This window comes from Eumetopias jubatus, unplaced genomic scaffold, assembly GCF_037043125.1.
Source record: "Eumetopias jubatus isolate StellerSeaLion01/CBP00866 unplaced genomic scaffold, mEumJub1_p1.0 scaffold_10, whole genome shotgun sequence".
NCBI lineage: Eukaryota > Metazoa > Chordata > Mammalia > Carnivora > Otariidae > Eumetopias > Eumetopias jubatus.
In genome coordinates this window covers 92,804,037-92,818,307 of record NW_028274816.1, presented here as the reverse complement: position 1 = coordinate 92,818,307, position 14,271 = coordinate 92,804,037, and the positions used below count along the sequence as shown (strand labels likewise).

The following is a 14,271-nucleotide window of genomic DNA, read 5'->3' as shown; positions in this document are numbered from 1 at the left end:
ATCTGCCACTTCCTAGCAGTGAGGAAGATTTTGGAAACTACTTCTCTCTACACTTGCTATCCCTCCTGAGAAATGGAGATGATCCCTCCTACCTGTCAAGTTCTTGCTGAGGATTTAACAAGATGATGTGCAAAGCATTCAACAAAGGGTAGCAATTACTGAGCAAGGGCTTGTAGTCATTTAAAGAAAGCATATGAAAACACCTGGCCCAAAGTGGGGCCCTCAGTCTTTACCAGTCCCCTTCTCCACCAGGCAACGAACTCTCCAGCCAGTCTTGCTTGGTCTCTCCCTATTCCTTGGCCAGCAAGTTGGGTCTTTCACTTCCTTCTCTGTTAGTTTGGTACAGGCCACCATCAAGTTCCCAACACATGTGATCACCCAGGCCCACTACACTGAGGCAGGAGGCCACGGAGCTTTCTCCCCATCAGATTGAACCTCATTAGGATCAGCTGCATGTTCAGCTCAGAGGTATGGTTGCCAAGTAAAATACAGGATGCCCAGTTAAGCTCGAAGTTCAGACAAATGACAAATAATTTTGATACATGAGTTACATAAAAATATATTCCATATGCTTTTAATATAAATATACAATAAGCATAAAAATAGTGTGACATGAATTGTTTGCTGTGTATCTGAAATTCAAACTTAACTGGGCATCCTCTGTTTTACTTGCTACATCTGCCAACTTAGCTCAGCAGGCTACCATGGGGGCAAATATTGGGCACACCGTGGAGGCAAGGAAGAGAAAAAATCAGTGGGGAGAAAGACAGGGGAAGGGAGTGGCTGTTCTTGTCCCAGTTGTCACACCCGAGGACCTCCATCAACAAATACTTATCACGCACTTCCTATGACGGCCATTGTGCTCAGCCTGGGAGCCTGTGGGGAATGGGGCACTTCCGGGCATCCCCAGCTGGCATCTCAAGGCACCTCTGGTCTTGTGGGAGAGGCACTCGGCAATTTATCACACAAATGATAAATCAGAGTTGTGACAAGTGCTATGAGGGACAATATGGAAGTCCAAGCCAGCCTTCAACGGGATGGAACCTAGCATGGGGGCAGGGGGCGGGGGTCATCAGAATCTGTGTGCCTTTCCCTCAAGTGAGTTCTAGGAACTGTCCTCTCCATCTGGTACAAAGAAATCCCCCCAGGGTAACTGAGGACAGACTTATACACACACACACACACACACACACACACACACACACAGCCCACACTCCTGGCCCCTACAACCTCAGCAGCTTTGGTGCAGTTGTGTGCTCAAGTCTTGAATTAGCTCTCCAAATCTTTCCTTTGAACTTGACCCACGCTCTGATATCACTTTGGTTGCCCCCGTGCTCACAGGTGCACCTGCATTAACAGCAATCAGCACAGGGCCACCCCCAGCTGCCCAGACCAGACGGCCTTGACTCTGAGAGCTGTAGCCACCCAGTGGGCTTCACGACCCTGCCAGTCCGTCCAGTACCATCCCCTCCTGGCTTTCCTCCACTCTGCAGGCGGCCACCCATGCCCTCCTGGCGGCCCTGTCTCCTGCCTCCTCCGTGCATCTCCGAGGTCTCAGTTGCTTCCAACTGAGCCGTGGTCCCATCCCAGCGCCCTGACCTCAAAGCCGCCCAGGGGGCTGCCTTTCTGCCTCTGCTGCCTTGGAAGACTCCCAGAATCAGCGTTCCGGAGCAGCGCCAGGCCAGGAGCCGATGGACACTGCTTGGGGGCCCTCTACCACGTCCTTCCTGTCCCTTCTCCTGTTCTGTTCTCCTTCATCATCACTCTTTTCCCTAACGTATCAGCTCAGACGCTTCCGGTGCGTGGGACAGAAAACAAATAATAAAATTCTAAATAGCTGCATAAACAGACTCAAGCAGGGGAAAGAGACAGTGGTGGGGCTGCAGTGGGAGGCAGGTCTTGGCTGGAACATCAGTCCCAGACCCGGAGCTGACGCAGGACCCCTGCCTCTTTCCAACTGTCCTGCCTCCCTGTACACACTTGCGTGTGCAATCGCGTCCATGTCCGTCTCTCCACCAGACTGTCAGCTCCTTGGAGGCGCAGGCCACCGTCTGCCCTAGCTCATCATTCAAACATCCCCCCTGCCTAGCCAGCACCTGGCACAGGGCGGACACCCACCAAATAGATGTCGGTTTCTTTCTTCATTTGACTCAGAGTACATGGGTTTTCCACCTGTTTTTATGACGTCACATTATATGTCGGACCACTTTCCCTAGGTCAATAAAGGGCCCTGGAAAATACAATTTTAATAGCTTCCTGATATTCCTTCATGTGGATATCATCTCGTATTTAAAGATTTAAATGCATCTATTTATTTACTTAAATTTATTTTGCAGTTTCTCTGTTGTTGGACATTTAGCCCGACCTCAACCGGAAACGGAAGGCAGACACCTTCTTCCCTGGCGAGGGTCAGTGCTGGTGGCTGGCACGAAGGCCAGTTGGATGATATTCAGACAAGCGACCCTGTGATGCAGAGCACACCGTGCCGCCATCCCTGGACCATATCCTCCATACACCCGTGGTCCCTACGTCAGCAGACCCTACCCTCAGGAGACACAGAAGTAGCAGATGGCACAGCAAAGATGCACGGAAGGCCCCCGAATGACTTCTTTAAGGGAACCATTGATTTACACAATGAACTGTGGTTTGCATCCTGCCCAGATCTGCACTCTGTTTCATTTGGGTAAAAAAACAGGAGAGGAACATCATTTTCCTTCACTGTTCTCCCCTTGTCGACCCTGTCCCCAGTGCCCGGATGCTGAGTCCCCGGCAGCGTCTGGGCTCAGGATGGGGGTTGGGTCACGTCCCTCAGCCACCACCATCCACTTCAGGGCTTGGCCTCTGCCCATGATCATGTCCCTGATACAGCATCCGGCACCACACTCCTCCCCACTCCCTTAACCAATCACCCCTCACCTTACCTCCGGGAGGTGCTGCTCGCCTGTTACAGCTATCTGGATTTTGTGCCCCTGGAGCTGGGAGAGGGGCCGCATGTGGGTGCCCCGCCTACAGCAGCAGTGCATCAGACAGACGTGGATTTCCCATCCCAGCGCTGTGCCGCCTACCGGCCCTCTCTGAGCCTTGCTCGCCCCATCTGAATGTTGGGGATGGGGAGACTCCCTACTCGCCAGCATCATCACCAGGTACTTGGGATCGTCCACACCAAGAGCTTACCACGGGCACGTAGCCGGGGCTTGATGATTTTTAGCTGTTATTTTACGCCCAGCACCAAACTGAGCCAGCACAGAGTCAGGGCCCGTGAAGGTTTCACAGATCAATGATGAGACAAGGGAACAGGGGACCTGCTGCGTGACAGCAAGCCATGTCCCACACTACAACAGTCGGTTACACAGTCCACATACCAGCTGCTCAACGCTCCACGGAGCCAAAAGCTTTGTTTGCCTGGCTGGTTTTTTTTTCCCACCAAACTGACTGTTTGTTTGGGTCTCCTGGAGACAGTCTGACAGCCCCTAAGCTCCTGGGCTTCACGGGTTTGTCAGGGAGACTGCTCAATTTCTAGGCTGAGACAGACTTCAAACAGGATGCTCTTCAAACAGAACGCTCCACCGAGAGGCTGCCGGTGTTTTAAGAGAGTCCGGGAGAGCAGGAGCCAGATGCACCCCAGCCTCAGCGTGGACTGCTGGTCCAGTTTGGGCTCAGGAGAGCAGGACTTGCAGAGACTGGATGTGAAAATGGTTTTGTGTCTGTGGGGTTTTACGACGGTTCCGGGGACATCAGAACCTCATTGAGAACTTGGCTCCCCAGCGCTATCCAAGAGAGACTGGCTACCCTTGAACCCTAGCATCATGTTTGTTAGAGCAGAGGGATTCATGCGATGCTCTAAGGACCGAAGAGGTGACAGAAAGGCCTTCGATGCACTAAGACATCACGTGCCATTTGTGGTGGGAGGCAGAAGAGCACAGAGACCGGGAGAGAGCGCTCTGCAGTCTGACCCTCACTAGCTGTGCAACTCTGGCAACACCCCTGAGCCTCAGCTTCCCTATCTGCAGAATGGGACTAATAATAGCACCTTCCCCACGGGGCTGCAGAGATGAAACAAGAGAACGAACGCAGAGTGAAGCCTAGCACAGTGCCCAGCACACAGTTATGTGCTCAGTTCAGGTCAGCTGCGATGATGATGATGGTGGTGGTGGAGGTGGAGGGAGAGGAAGCGGCTGCAGTTGGGGAGGGGGTTGAGGCGGGGCAGGTGATGGCGGAAGCAGTAACCATAGAGTTGCGTTGTCAAATTTAGGGACTTCTGCATGATACTGTGAGGAGCCACTCAGCCGTCGATTTGGCCAGTATGGGGGCTGAGAGCTTGCCCCCAGAGAAGTCGGGAGAACTCCAATCATCTGCTTTGCACTTGGTTCCCTACGGGCCTGCTGGTGGCAAGGACAGAGGGGAGGAGAGAGACTGGTGTGGGGGGGGGCGGTCTTGGGCACAGCCAGTCTATGCCACTTTGCCAGGTGGGCATTTCCCCACCACGGAGTCTCTGCAGGTAACGTGGAAGCCGTTCCCTGCAAGGAGCAGGATCCCCCCATCACGAGCGCCACGGGCACCAGGGCATCTTGCCGAATGAGGGGCTTCCCCACCATGTGCCCTTATTCCCCGCCCCCAGGCTCCCCCTTCAGGAACAGACGACAGAAGGCAGGCTGAACCATGCCAGTGACTTTCTCATACAAAGATCTCACTCCTGAGCTACAATGGGGTGGGGGGGGGGCGGGGGGGCTTGTGCTTGGCTACTTCTCTAGGACCCTGTCGTCCCAGCCATGTACTCCTTCACCCAGCCCCAGCGACCTGTGTCAGGCATCAGCTAACTGATTTGTCTGGAGGAGGAATCCTGGAACAAAGCAAAACCACACGAGCTTCTTGGGGATCAACCCCAGGACCTTAACCTCAGCAACGAGGCATGGAAACCAACACCCCCACTCATATGGAACACCATACGAGTACTGTTTTGAATTTAGAAAGAAAATGAGCAAAACGGCCAAAATCTGATGAGCTCAAAGTTCCAAAATCCAGAAGCTTTGGCACCGTGACTGACCCAGTTCACTTTCTGGTTCTGAGAACTTGGACAGCTGAACAGCAGGGAAACTAAAGGAGGAAGATGAACAACATTTGCTTTGACCCCTTCACTTTTCAGAACCCCTTTGACATCTCCCACCTTCAGTGACCCGTAGGCAGCACCCGGGTCTGCCCCAGGAGGAAACTGAGGCCGCAGAAGTAACCCCAGTGGGTGACTATTCCTGATAATGAGCCGTAATCGAGTCACATCACTTATGCACAGCTTGTCCCTCTGGGGCCCAAAAAGTCCCTGAGCCAGAGACACAATGTGCCCTAAGCTGTGAGGCACAGCACACACTCACTCCTCACCTCCTCCCACCTCAGCTGCTGGGGATGGAGCTGGAAAAGGAAAAGGAGCAGGGCAAGAGACGCAAGGCCTGGCTTGGGCTGTGCAGACTTCCAGTTTCTACCGCATTTTATGGGAATCCTGCCTTCTAGTTTTTTCTTCTTGTAATCCTTTTCCAAGGTGTCATGGCAAAAAAAAAAAAAAAAAAAAAAAAATCAGCCCTCATAAAAGGCAAGCTCATTCGGGTTCCTCCCGTAGGTCACTTCGCTTAGACCCAACATCACCAGACGAGCCATAAGCTCGCTCCATCCAGGCAGCCCCTTTCCTCTTCCACAAAGAGGCGCTCGGGGGCTAACCCAACACTGAGCAACACACTCCTGCTGACTTAGTTGCAGCCCCAGCAGGAAATGAGCTGGCAAAAGGGATGGTGAGTACAGGGTGGGAGTGGGGAAGGAATAAGATGGGGGAAGCCAGGAAGGCTAATACTCACGGGGCATCGGTGGACCAGCCAATACGCCTTCTCCTGGCAATCCAGTGCATACCTGTCTGCTTTAGTCCTTTCCTTTCCAGTCCTGAAAAGCCAAAAGCCACATAAAGGCCAGTAAGACTTCACATCTTTTGCTCAGTGAGGTACCCCATTCCTGATGACCCAGATGACTCTCCCCACCTCTCCAAATAATCTGTGTTTGCCGTAATAATAATCACAGCGAACACTAACATCACATGAGTACTGACTCATTTAATCCTCCCAGTGACCTCATCCCCCTGACTTAGCAGCTCCAGGGACTACAGCAGAGAGAGACCGAATATGCCCCTCGGAGGGTCACACTGTCAGCAAGGAGCAGAGTGGGACTTGAACCCGCTTCAGGCCCCAGGGTCCAGCTCTGCCTGAGAGCAGAGCACTGTGCACATGCCACCCCAGTGTGACCGGCCCCAGCATCGGACCTCCACAACCTGCACCACTGCAGCAGGTGGAGGACATTCTGGACTGACATTTCACACCCTGGCTTCATGTTTCCCTGCGTCGATAAACAACATCGTCAACATCTGGACAAGTGGGCAGCAGGCCGCGCCCACGCTCAGTGCCGGGAAAAATGCGGGGCCTCGGGGGGTTGGGGGGTGGTCCATGTGTCTCCCCTCTATCCGGGCCGCTCCGTCGCTTCAGAGACTTTGTGCCAAGTTAGGGTTTTCCTAGACCTCACTGATGATCGTAAAAGGTTATTTATTTTCCCTCTTTTCTCTGTCTCCCCCTTTCCCCACGATGGAGAGGAAACGATGCTGTGCTCTCCTCCCAGGGAAGCCGGGCCACGTTAATGATCATGCCATGGGTCCCCTTCAGCACCATTTCCACGGTGACCTGCGCTCACACGCTGATGCTTGTATGCCCAGGCAACGTGGGATGACGCACATGCCCTCCACAAGACAGAGACGGCAGATTTATGGGCCCACTAGTGTATTGTGAATAACATCATCACATCTAGAGAGCCAGATGGGTGGAGAGTGCCATTCCGGCAGGCTGTTTTGCCAACCTCCCCTGGAAATTAAATATAAACACTGTCATTTCAACGTCCCCTTGCCAGCCTAACTGCATTTTCCACCAGGTTAACGACCCTATGGCCTCAGGAGGATGGGCCACAGACGGCCCAGGGCACTGTGGAGTCTCCATCATGCTGAAGAGCCTGGTAAATACAGTCGGTCGCTAATTGACAATAATGGTCCTTTCTGGCTTTGCTCTGCGGCTCTTCTGTGACAGATGAAAGAGGAGACACTCTCCCTCTCTCTCTCTCTCTCTCTCTCATGTGAGGACACAAGAAGGCAGCCATCTGAAAGCCAGAAAGAGAGTCCTCACCAGAAAGTAAGCCCTGCCATAACCTTGAGCTTGGACTTCCCAGCTCCCAAAACTGCGAGAAAATAAATGTCTGTTGTTTAAGGCACTCGGTGTGTGGTGTTTTGTCATGGCGGCCTGAGCGAACACAAACACATATACCATGCCCTTGAGTAGCTTTTGGTCTAAACACTGAACAAAGAGGAAATAGAAAATCACAAATTGCAGGATGAGCTCTCAGGAAAAGTTCAGGTGCTCTAATGCAGAATCAGGGAGGGCCACTGCGGTGCTTTTTAAATATGTCTACAATTTGGGGCACCTGGGTGGCTCAGTCATTAAGCATCTGCCTTCAGCTCAGGTCATGATCCCGGGGTCCTGGGATCACCCGCATTGGGCTCCCTGCTCTGCAGGAAGCCTGCTTCTCCCTCTCCCACTCCCCCTGCTTGTGTTCCCTCTCTCACTGTGTCTCTCTCTGTCAAATAAATAAATAAAATCTTGAAAAAAATAATAAATAAATATGTCTACAATTCTTTGACACTCCTTCCATTGGGGGGGGCGGTCTATGTCCTCCACTCCTGGAAACCAGGTGGGTTTCTTGGGACTTGTTCAACGAACGCAGTCAGAAATGGCCCTCTGTGATTTTTGAGGCTGGGCCATAAAAGGTAAGACAGCTACCTCCTCACTGGAATGTTTGCCCTCGAGGCTTCCAACCACCTGTAAGCAATGTGACTGCCCCGGTACCACCATGCTGTGAGGAAGCCCAAGGCACCCAGAGAGGCCCAGAGGCCCCATGATAAGGACAAGAAATGCCCAGCCAGGGCTACAGGCCCCCAGCTCCAGCCCTTGGCCTGCAACCACTTGAGAGACTCAGATCTAGGACTGCCCAGCGAAGCCCTTCCCAAATTCCAGACCAAAAGAAACCTTGAAAAATAACAGAGCAACTGTTGCTATTTTGAGCTACTAAGTCTTAGGATGATCTCTGTTCACTAACAACTAATCAACAAAACCTCTTTGAGCATGTGACATTCGAACTGAGAGATCTCTCTCTGAAGGGTGACAGGACCCTATCTGAGTTTCAAAAATGGGGGCAAATGGGAGCAGAGAGACCATTTGGGAGGACATGGCCACAGCCTGGGTGACAGGTTGGTTCAACCAGGGCAGGGAGGTGGGGGCTGACAGAAGGGGGCAGGTGGGGCAGAAGGAATTTTGCCAGGGGTGGCAACAGGACCAGATTACTAGACACTGGGCATGGGGGCTTAGAGGCAGGAGGTGAATGGGGTTCCTTGCACTGATGTGGATAACACTAGAGGAAGAGGTTTGGTGTATGAGGGAGAGAAACATTCCATTATGAACAAGTTAAGTTTGAGGTGTGACATCATCCTGAGATGTTAAGTAGCTGGATACTGAGTCTGGGTTCAGAAAAGAGGTCTGTGTGTAGAGGTTCAGTATAATAAAATGGCTACCTCATGAGCCAGCCTACACGGCCAACCTAATTTTGTGCTAAGACCCTGTGTTTGTATTAATCAGGGTTCTGCAGAGAAACAGAAACCGTAGACTAGATAGATACGTAGATAGATAGATAGATAGATAGATAGATAGATAGATAGATAGAGGCACAATTTATTTATTTTAAGGAATAACATACATTGAGGAGTCTGGCAAGTCTAAATTCTGCAGGACACACCAGCAGGCTGGAGACCCAGGGAAGGGCTGATGTTGCAATTTGAGTCCAAAGGCAATCTGGAAACAGAACTCCTTCTTCCTCAGAAATCCTGTCTTTTCTCACAAGGCCTTCAACTGATTAGTAAGGCCCACCCACACTATGGAGGCAATCTGCTTTACTCAAAGTCTACTGATGTAAATGTTAATCTCATCTAAAAAATACCTTCACAGGGGCACCTGGCTGGCTCAGTCGGTGGAGCATGAGACTCTTGATCTCAGGGTTGTGAATTTGAGCCCCACACTGGGTGTGGAGATTGCTTAAAATTCAAAAATTAAAAAAAAAATAACTTCACAGTGTCATCTCAGAATGGTGGTGGCCCAGCTATCTAGGGCCCAGCTATCTAGGCACCATGGTCTAGACAAGTTGACACACAAAATTAGCCACTGCAGACACGAAATCTGAAATTGGAGGCAGGCTTTGAGTCAAGCAATGGAATTAGTGGAGAAAAGCCAGGATCTCAGAAGGAGAGAGCCTTTTATGAATTTCTCATCCCAAGGCATCTAGAAGTGATGGAGGAGAAGATGTCCTACGACACGGGCAGCATGGAGCTTTATCTAGGCTGAGGCGAAGGCACGAGTGGTGGGGCCTGTGGGAGCCACTGAAAATAGCCCTGAGGTGTAACAGGCAGCTAGCGTGTCCTGAAAGGCATATGTCAGGGTCTGCAGTCCTCAGGATCACTGGGCTATCCTGCTCAGAGCAGAGAGCTGGAGGATGAAAGGGTTCCAGCCCAGTGTGGAACCCAGTAGAAAATCAAAACTGGTGCACTGACTGGAACTAAGTAATACTAGCCCAGTCTCGACCATTACCTCACAGAGTGACCTTGCCATGGACTGTTTAAACTCTCTAAGCCTCACTTCCCCATTTGTGGATGTAAAGGTGACAAGAATTACTGCTATGAGCACTTCCCTCTCACCAACATGAAAGGAGACAGTACACAGGACTCACCCCATGAAGCCTTATGAACAAATACAAGTGATGGGAAGTTAGAGCATTCCCCCCAACTGCTCTGTCTCAAACATACCTAAGCAGAAACATGTCAATGGTGAAAGGCCCAGGCCAGGTCTCTGAGTAATGCTCCTCTACCTGAATCCCAAGCCTCAGAGCAGATATTCCCCCTTCAAGGCAATAAAGCCATCTGCCATTAGAATTTTTGTGCTTCCGGACCCAGCACTGCTGCATAACAGCGCTCACCTCTTGTGATGGCTTATTTTATGTGTCAACTTGACTGGGTTGTGGGATGGCCAGATATTTGCTCAAATATTATTCTGGGTGTGCCCCTGATGGTATTTTCAGATGGGGGTATTTTAAGTTGAAGACCTGAATGGAACAAAGGGGATGATACTCCCCTAAATGACAAGGAATTCCTCCTGCCCGATGGCCTTGAGCTGGGATATCAGTCTTCCTGCCTTCAGACTCAACTAAAACATCAGCTCCTGGGTCCCCAAGCCTGCCAGCCTTCAGACGAACCTAAACCACCAGCTCTTCTGGGTCCCCAGACTACCAGCTGCAGGTCTTGTAACTTCTCAGCCTCTGTAATTGTGTGAGCCAATGCCGTATCATAAATCTCTTGATATACATACATACATATATATCCTACTGTTTCTGTTTCTCTAGAGAGCCCTAACTAATCCCCACTATTCCAATCCTAAGGCTGCTTGATGAGAGTCCACTGTCCAGCCCAACTATGCACCCGTTTCTAGACCTTCCAGAAACTGGACCTGCCAGAGTGAGCCTGGGCCAGCCAGACTTACCCATTTTGGTAATATATGGTATCAGTCTCCGGATATTCCTCACTCCCCTATGTCACAGGCACACGGTAGGATTGTACATCCCTACCCAAATGCCTTTGAAGTTGGGCACAACCATATGGGGAGCTGCTTTGGCTAATGATTTGTGAACAGAAGTGACATCCATCACTTGTGACCCGCACAGGCTCTGCCTCCCTCTGCTCCAGCAACAGGCAAAGGCTGGATGGTGCTGCTCCTTCAGCATGGCTTCTGGAGTGGGCACAAAGCACATCAGGGCCCCCACCAACCCACAGTGGACATGTAACACAAGCAAGAAATGAGCCTGTGGTTTCATGCTCTCAGGACCTGGGGGCTGTTTGTTATGACAACCTGACCTTGTCCTGACTGATTCACTCTCTCTAACATTTACATCTGGCTCTCAGACACAAGGCAGAGCCTTCCAGGGACTTCCGGCTCTAGTTCTGAAGTGGACAGCAGGCAAAATGAGAGCTGCAGTGAGTGGTTCCGCTTAAGATCTTTTTAGGGCTCCCGCGGCTCCCCATGGCCCTTTGCACAAAACAGTCTCACGATCTACTCCTGCTAACATCTCAGGTCTCACTTCTGTCAGTCCCAGCCTCTATGCCTGGGACTCAAAGCCTTTGACTCTATGCCTTTGACTCAAAGCCTGCCTCCAATTTCAGATTTCGTGTCTGCAGTGGCTAATTTTGTGTGTCCGCTTGTCTAGACCATGGTGCCTCTGCTCCAGCCACACAGAACTGCATCAAGTAGGCGTTCCCTGGACTCCAGACTCTGGTTCTGTCTGCTTAGAAGATCCTTCCTTATATCTCGCCCTTCCTCTCCATCCACCACCACCATCGTTCACCTGGAAACTCCTATGCAGCCTCCAGGTTCAATGTTGTTTCTCCAGCTCCTTCTGGAAACCCCTGTGTGAGGCACTCACTTCGGTGTAGCATCATGGCCTGTTTCTTCATCCGCCTGATCCCAGACTGTGCCTTTATACTCCCCAGGCCTAACCCAGTGTTTGACACATAATGCCCAATAAAGGTTTATTTGAATTAAAGGAAACAAAGAAGGAAGGGAGGAAGGAAGGACAACCAGTGTACAGACATCATCTTTTGCTTACCTGTATTGCTCTTTGGCCTGCATAATGACAAAGTCCCATTTGTAGTTAATTTTTTTGTTCAAGAAATCATAATTTTCCTAGAAATGGAAAACGAAAAGAACACTAAGCCCCATGACATACGCTGTGTGCAGAGGGCAGAGAGCTCTAAGTCAATGAGGGCATGCCTCTGGCCCTGCAGCAACCTAGCCCCAGCCAAATGATCTCCCATTCCAGCTTTGCAAAGACATGCATTCAAAGGGTAGCACCAAATTCTCAAAAAGCCTTTATAGTAAAAGCCACACCCTGGCTTGGATTTTTTTTTTTAATAAATGTATCCCAAATCTGATTAGGAAGAGGAGAATAGAGTGGGAGAAAACTCAGAAACCCAGTATTCAATGACAGAGCATCACAAATGCACAAAGACAAGTCCTAACATTGGCATGATGCTGGCTCTTCCAAAAATATGTCTGTAAATAATAAAAACACAGCAAGATTAATGCTGTCTGCCCAGAAATCTAGGCTTTTGAAGGCTTGGGTGTGTTCTTTGAGAAATCTGACTCATCTGGCCTAAAACAAAAGCTACACTATTGTCTTCCCATCACAAACTCAAGTTCAAATCTGTTCATCACATAATATCCATTACCATGCATGTTAATTGTCTCATGTTCTAGGACAGCAAAAAGAATGTAGTAGCTATTGTGTGTCCAGTAGTCACTGAGGCAAGAGCTTAAATTACAGCAGGAGAAACTGAAGTTTGACATGGGGAAGAATTGATTTCAGGAGCTGCTTCTAAACAGATAGATGGATGAATGGTGGAGGGATGGATGGTGGATGAATGAATGGATGGTGGATGGATAGATGGATGGATAGATGGATGGATGGTGGATGATGATGGATGGATGGATAGTGGATGGATGAATGGAGAGTGGGTGAATGGATGGTGGATGGATGGTAGATGATGGATGGATAGACAGTGGGTGGATGGATGGATGATGAATGAAGGGTGGATGGGTGGATGGATGGATGGTAGATGGATGTCTGGATAGATAGTGGATGGATGGATGGACAGTGGGTGGATGGATGGATGATGGATGAAGGGTGGATGGGTTGGTGGATGGATGGATGGTTGGATGGATGGATGGATGGATGGATGGTGGATGAAGGGTGGATGGGTGGGTGGATAGATGGATGGTGGATGGATGGTTGGATAGATAGTGGATGGATGGATGGATGGTGGATTAAGGATAGAGTGATGGTGGATAGATGGTGGAAGGATGGTGGATGGATGGATGGATGGATAGATGATGGATGGATGGATGACGATGGTACATATGACGTAGCAAAGGGGGAAGAGAAAAAAAAATAGCTCAAAACTTTATTCCAAATATAACAACTTGTACTTGAAAGCATCTCTGTACCTTCTCATATTCTTCTAAAATCCCTTTCTTCTTTATATTTCGCTTGGCTAAATAGATGGCTGGAAAAGAAAACAATGACATTTTCCATCATCATCGTATTTTAAAACTGCATCTGCAGCCTTTACGTGCATGAGGCTGCTGTGCTTGGCTTGGTGGGAAGAAGTCTCAGCAGACCCCTGCTCCCTTCCCTGAGAACACTCCCAATACAGATGTGAACTGACATAAAGGTCATGATGACAGCAAGACAAATGTCACCAAAATGCGGCAAGTAAATAAGCAGCATGTTAAGCGCTACCAAAAGCACAGGGGGCTGGAGTTTTACCATAGTCTGTATCTTCAGCCGGCCACTGCTGGGTGGGCCAGAAATACGGCGTCTACAAAAGAAACCAGGAAGCCATGCTTAAACACTGGGCTGTGACTGTCCCCCTGGGACCCCAGCCCTGTGGCTTGAGATGAAACTACTTTCGCCCGCCTACCATTTCTAAAGTTCTGATCTGTGAGGATATGAAACCACACAATTACCTTCTCAGATAAGATTAATCCCATATTAACACCAAGGTCAAGGCCAAGAGACCTACCTGAAATCGGTAGAGGCTGTTATCAGGCTTGAGAACGAGATTCCTGGGATCTTGCAGGGGGTAAATGTAGCCATACTTGACAATAAAGCTGCCCAAGTTCTGTGCCTCTGAGAGGAGACAGTTAAGACACGGAAGTCAAGAGCAGACACAGAAGGCAGAAGCTCATTGCCCGACCCCCACACAGCACCCCAAACTCCAGGAGAGGTGCCCCCCTCCTAACAGCACTTCATCCAAGGAGTGAGGACAGTGGTTCCTGAACTTGGCTATGGGCAAATATCAGCTGGGGAGCATGGTAAGAGGAAGCTTCCCACAGCCTGACCCCCGAGAATGACAACTCCTAAGTCCAGGGGGAGTCAGTGAACCCAAATGTTAATGGGTACCACAGGTGGTCCACTACAGGTGTTTGGAGAAGCTTCTTTGGGCCCTTTGGGTCTGGAGAAGTCCCCAGGAGCAGGGAATGTCTCTAACCTACAGAAAGTTCCTCACTCAAAGAGGAAAGCAAAGAGGAGGCCAAGTTTATTGTCAAC

At 50.2% G+C, this 14,271-nt stretch overlaps 1 protein-coding gene across 1 annotated transcript in view; it reads right to left on the bottom strand.

Annotated features, from left to right (window-relative positions):
* Nucleotides 1-14,271, bottom strand: part of RGS9 (regulator of G protein signaling 9) — a 64,754-nt gene that overhangs the window by 36,691 nt on the left and 13,792 nt on the right. Inside the window, exons 4-8 of the mRNA XM_028112291.2 lie at nt 13,745-13,851; nt 13,489-13,540; nt 13,167-13,225; nt 11,770-11,846; nt 5,841-5,922 (exon numbers count right to left, since the gene is read on the bottom strand). Of these exons, the coding sequence (XP_027968092.2) occupies nt 5,841-5,922; nt 11,770-11,846; nt 13,167-13,225; nt 13,489-13,540; nt 13,745-13,851 (377 nt within the window). The remainder of the gene's footprint in view (nt 1-5,840; nt 5,923-11,769; nt 11,847-13,166; nt 13,226-13,488; nt 13,541-13,744; nt 13,852-14,271) is intronic.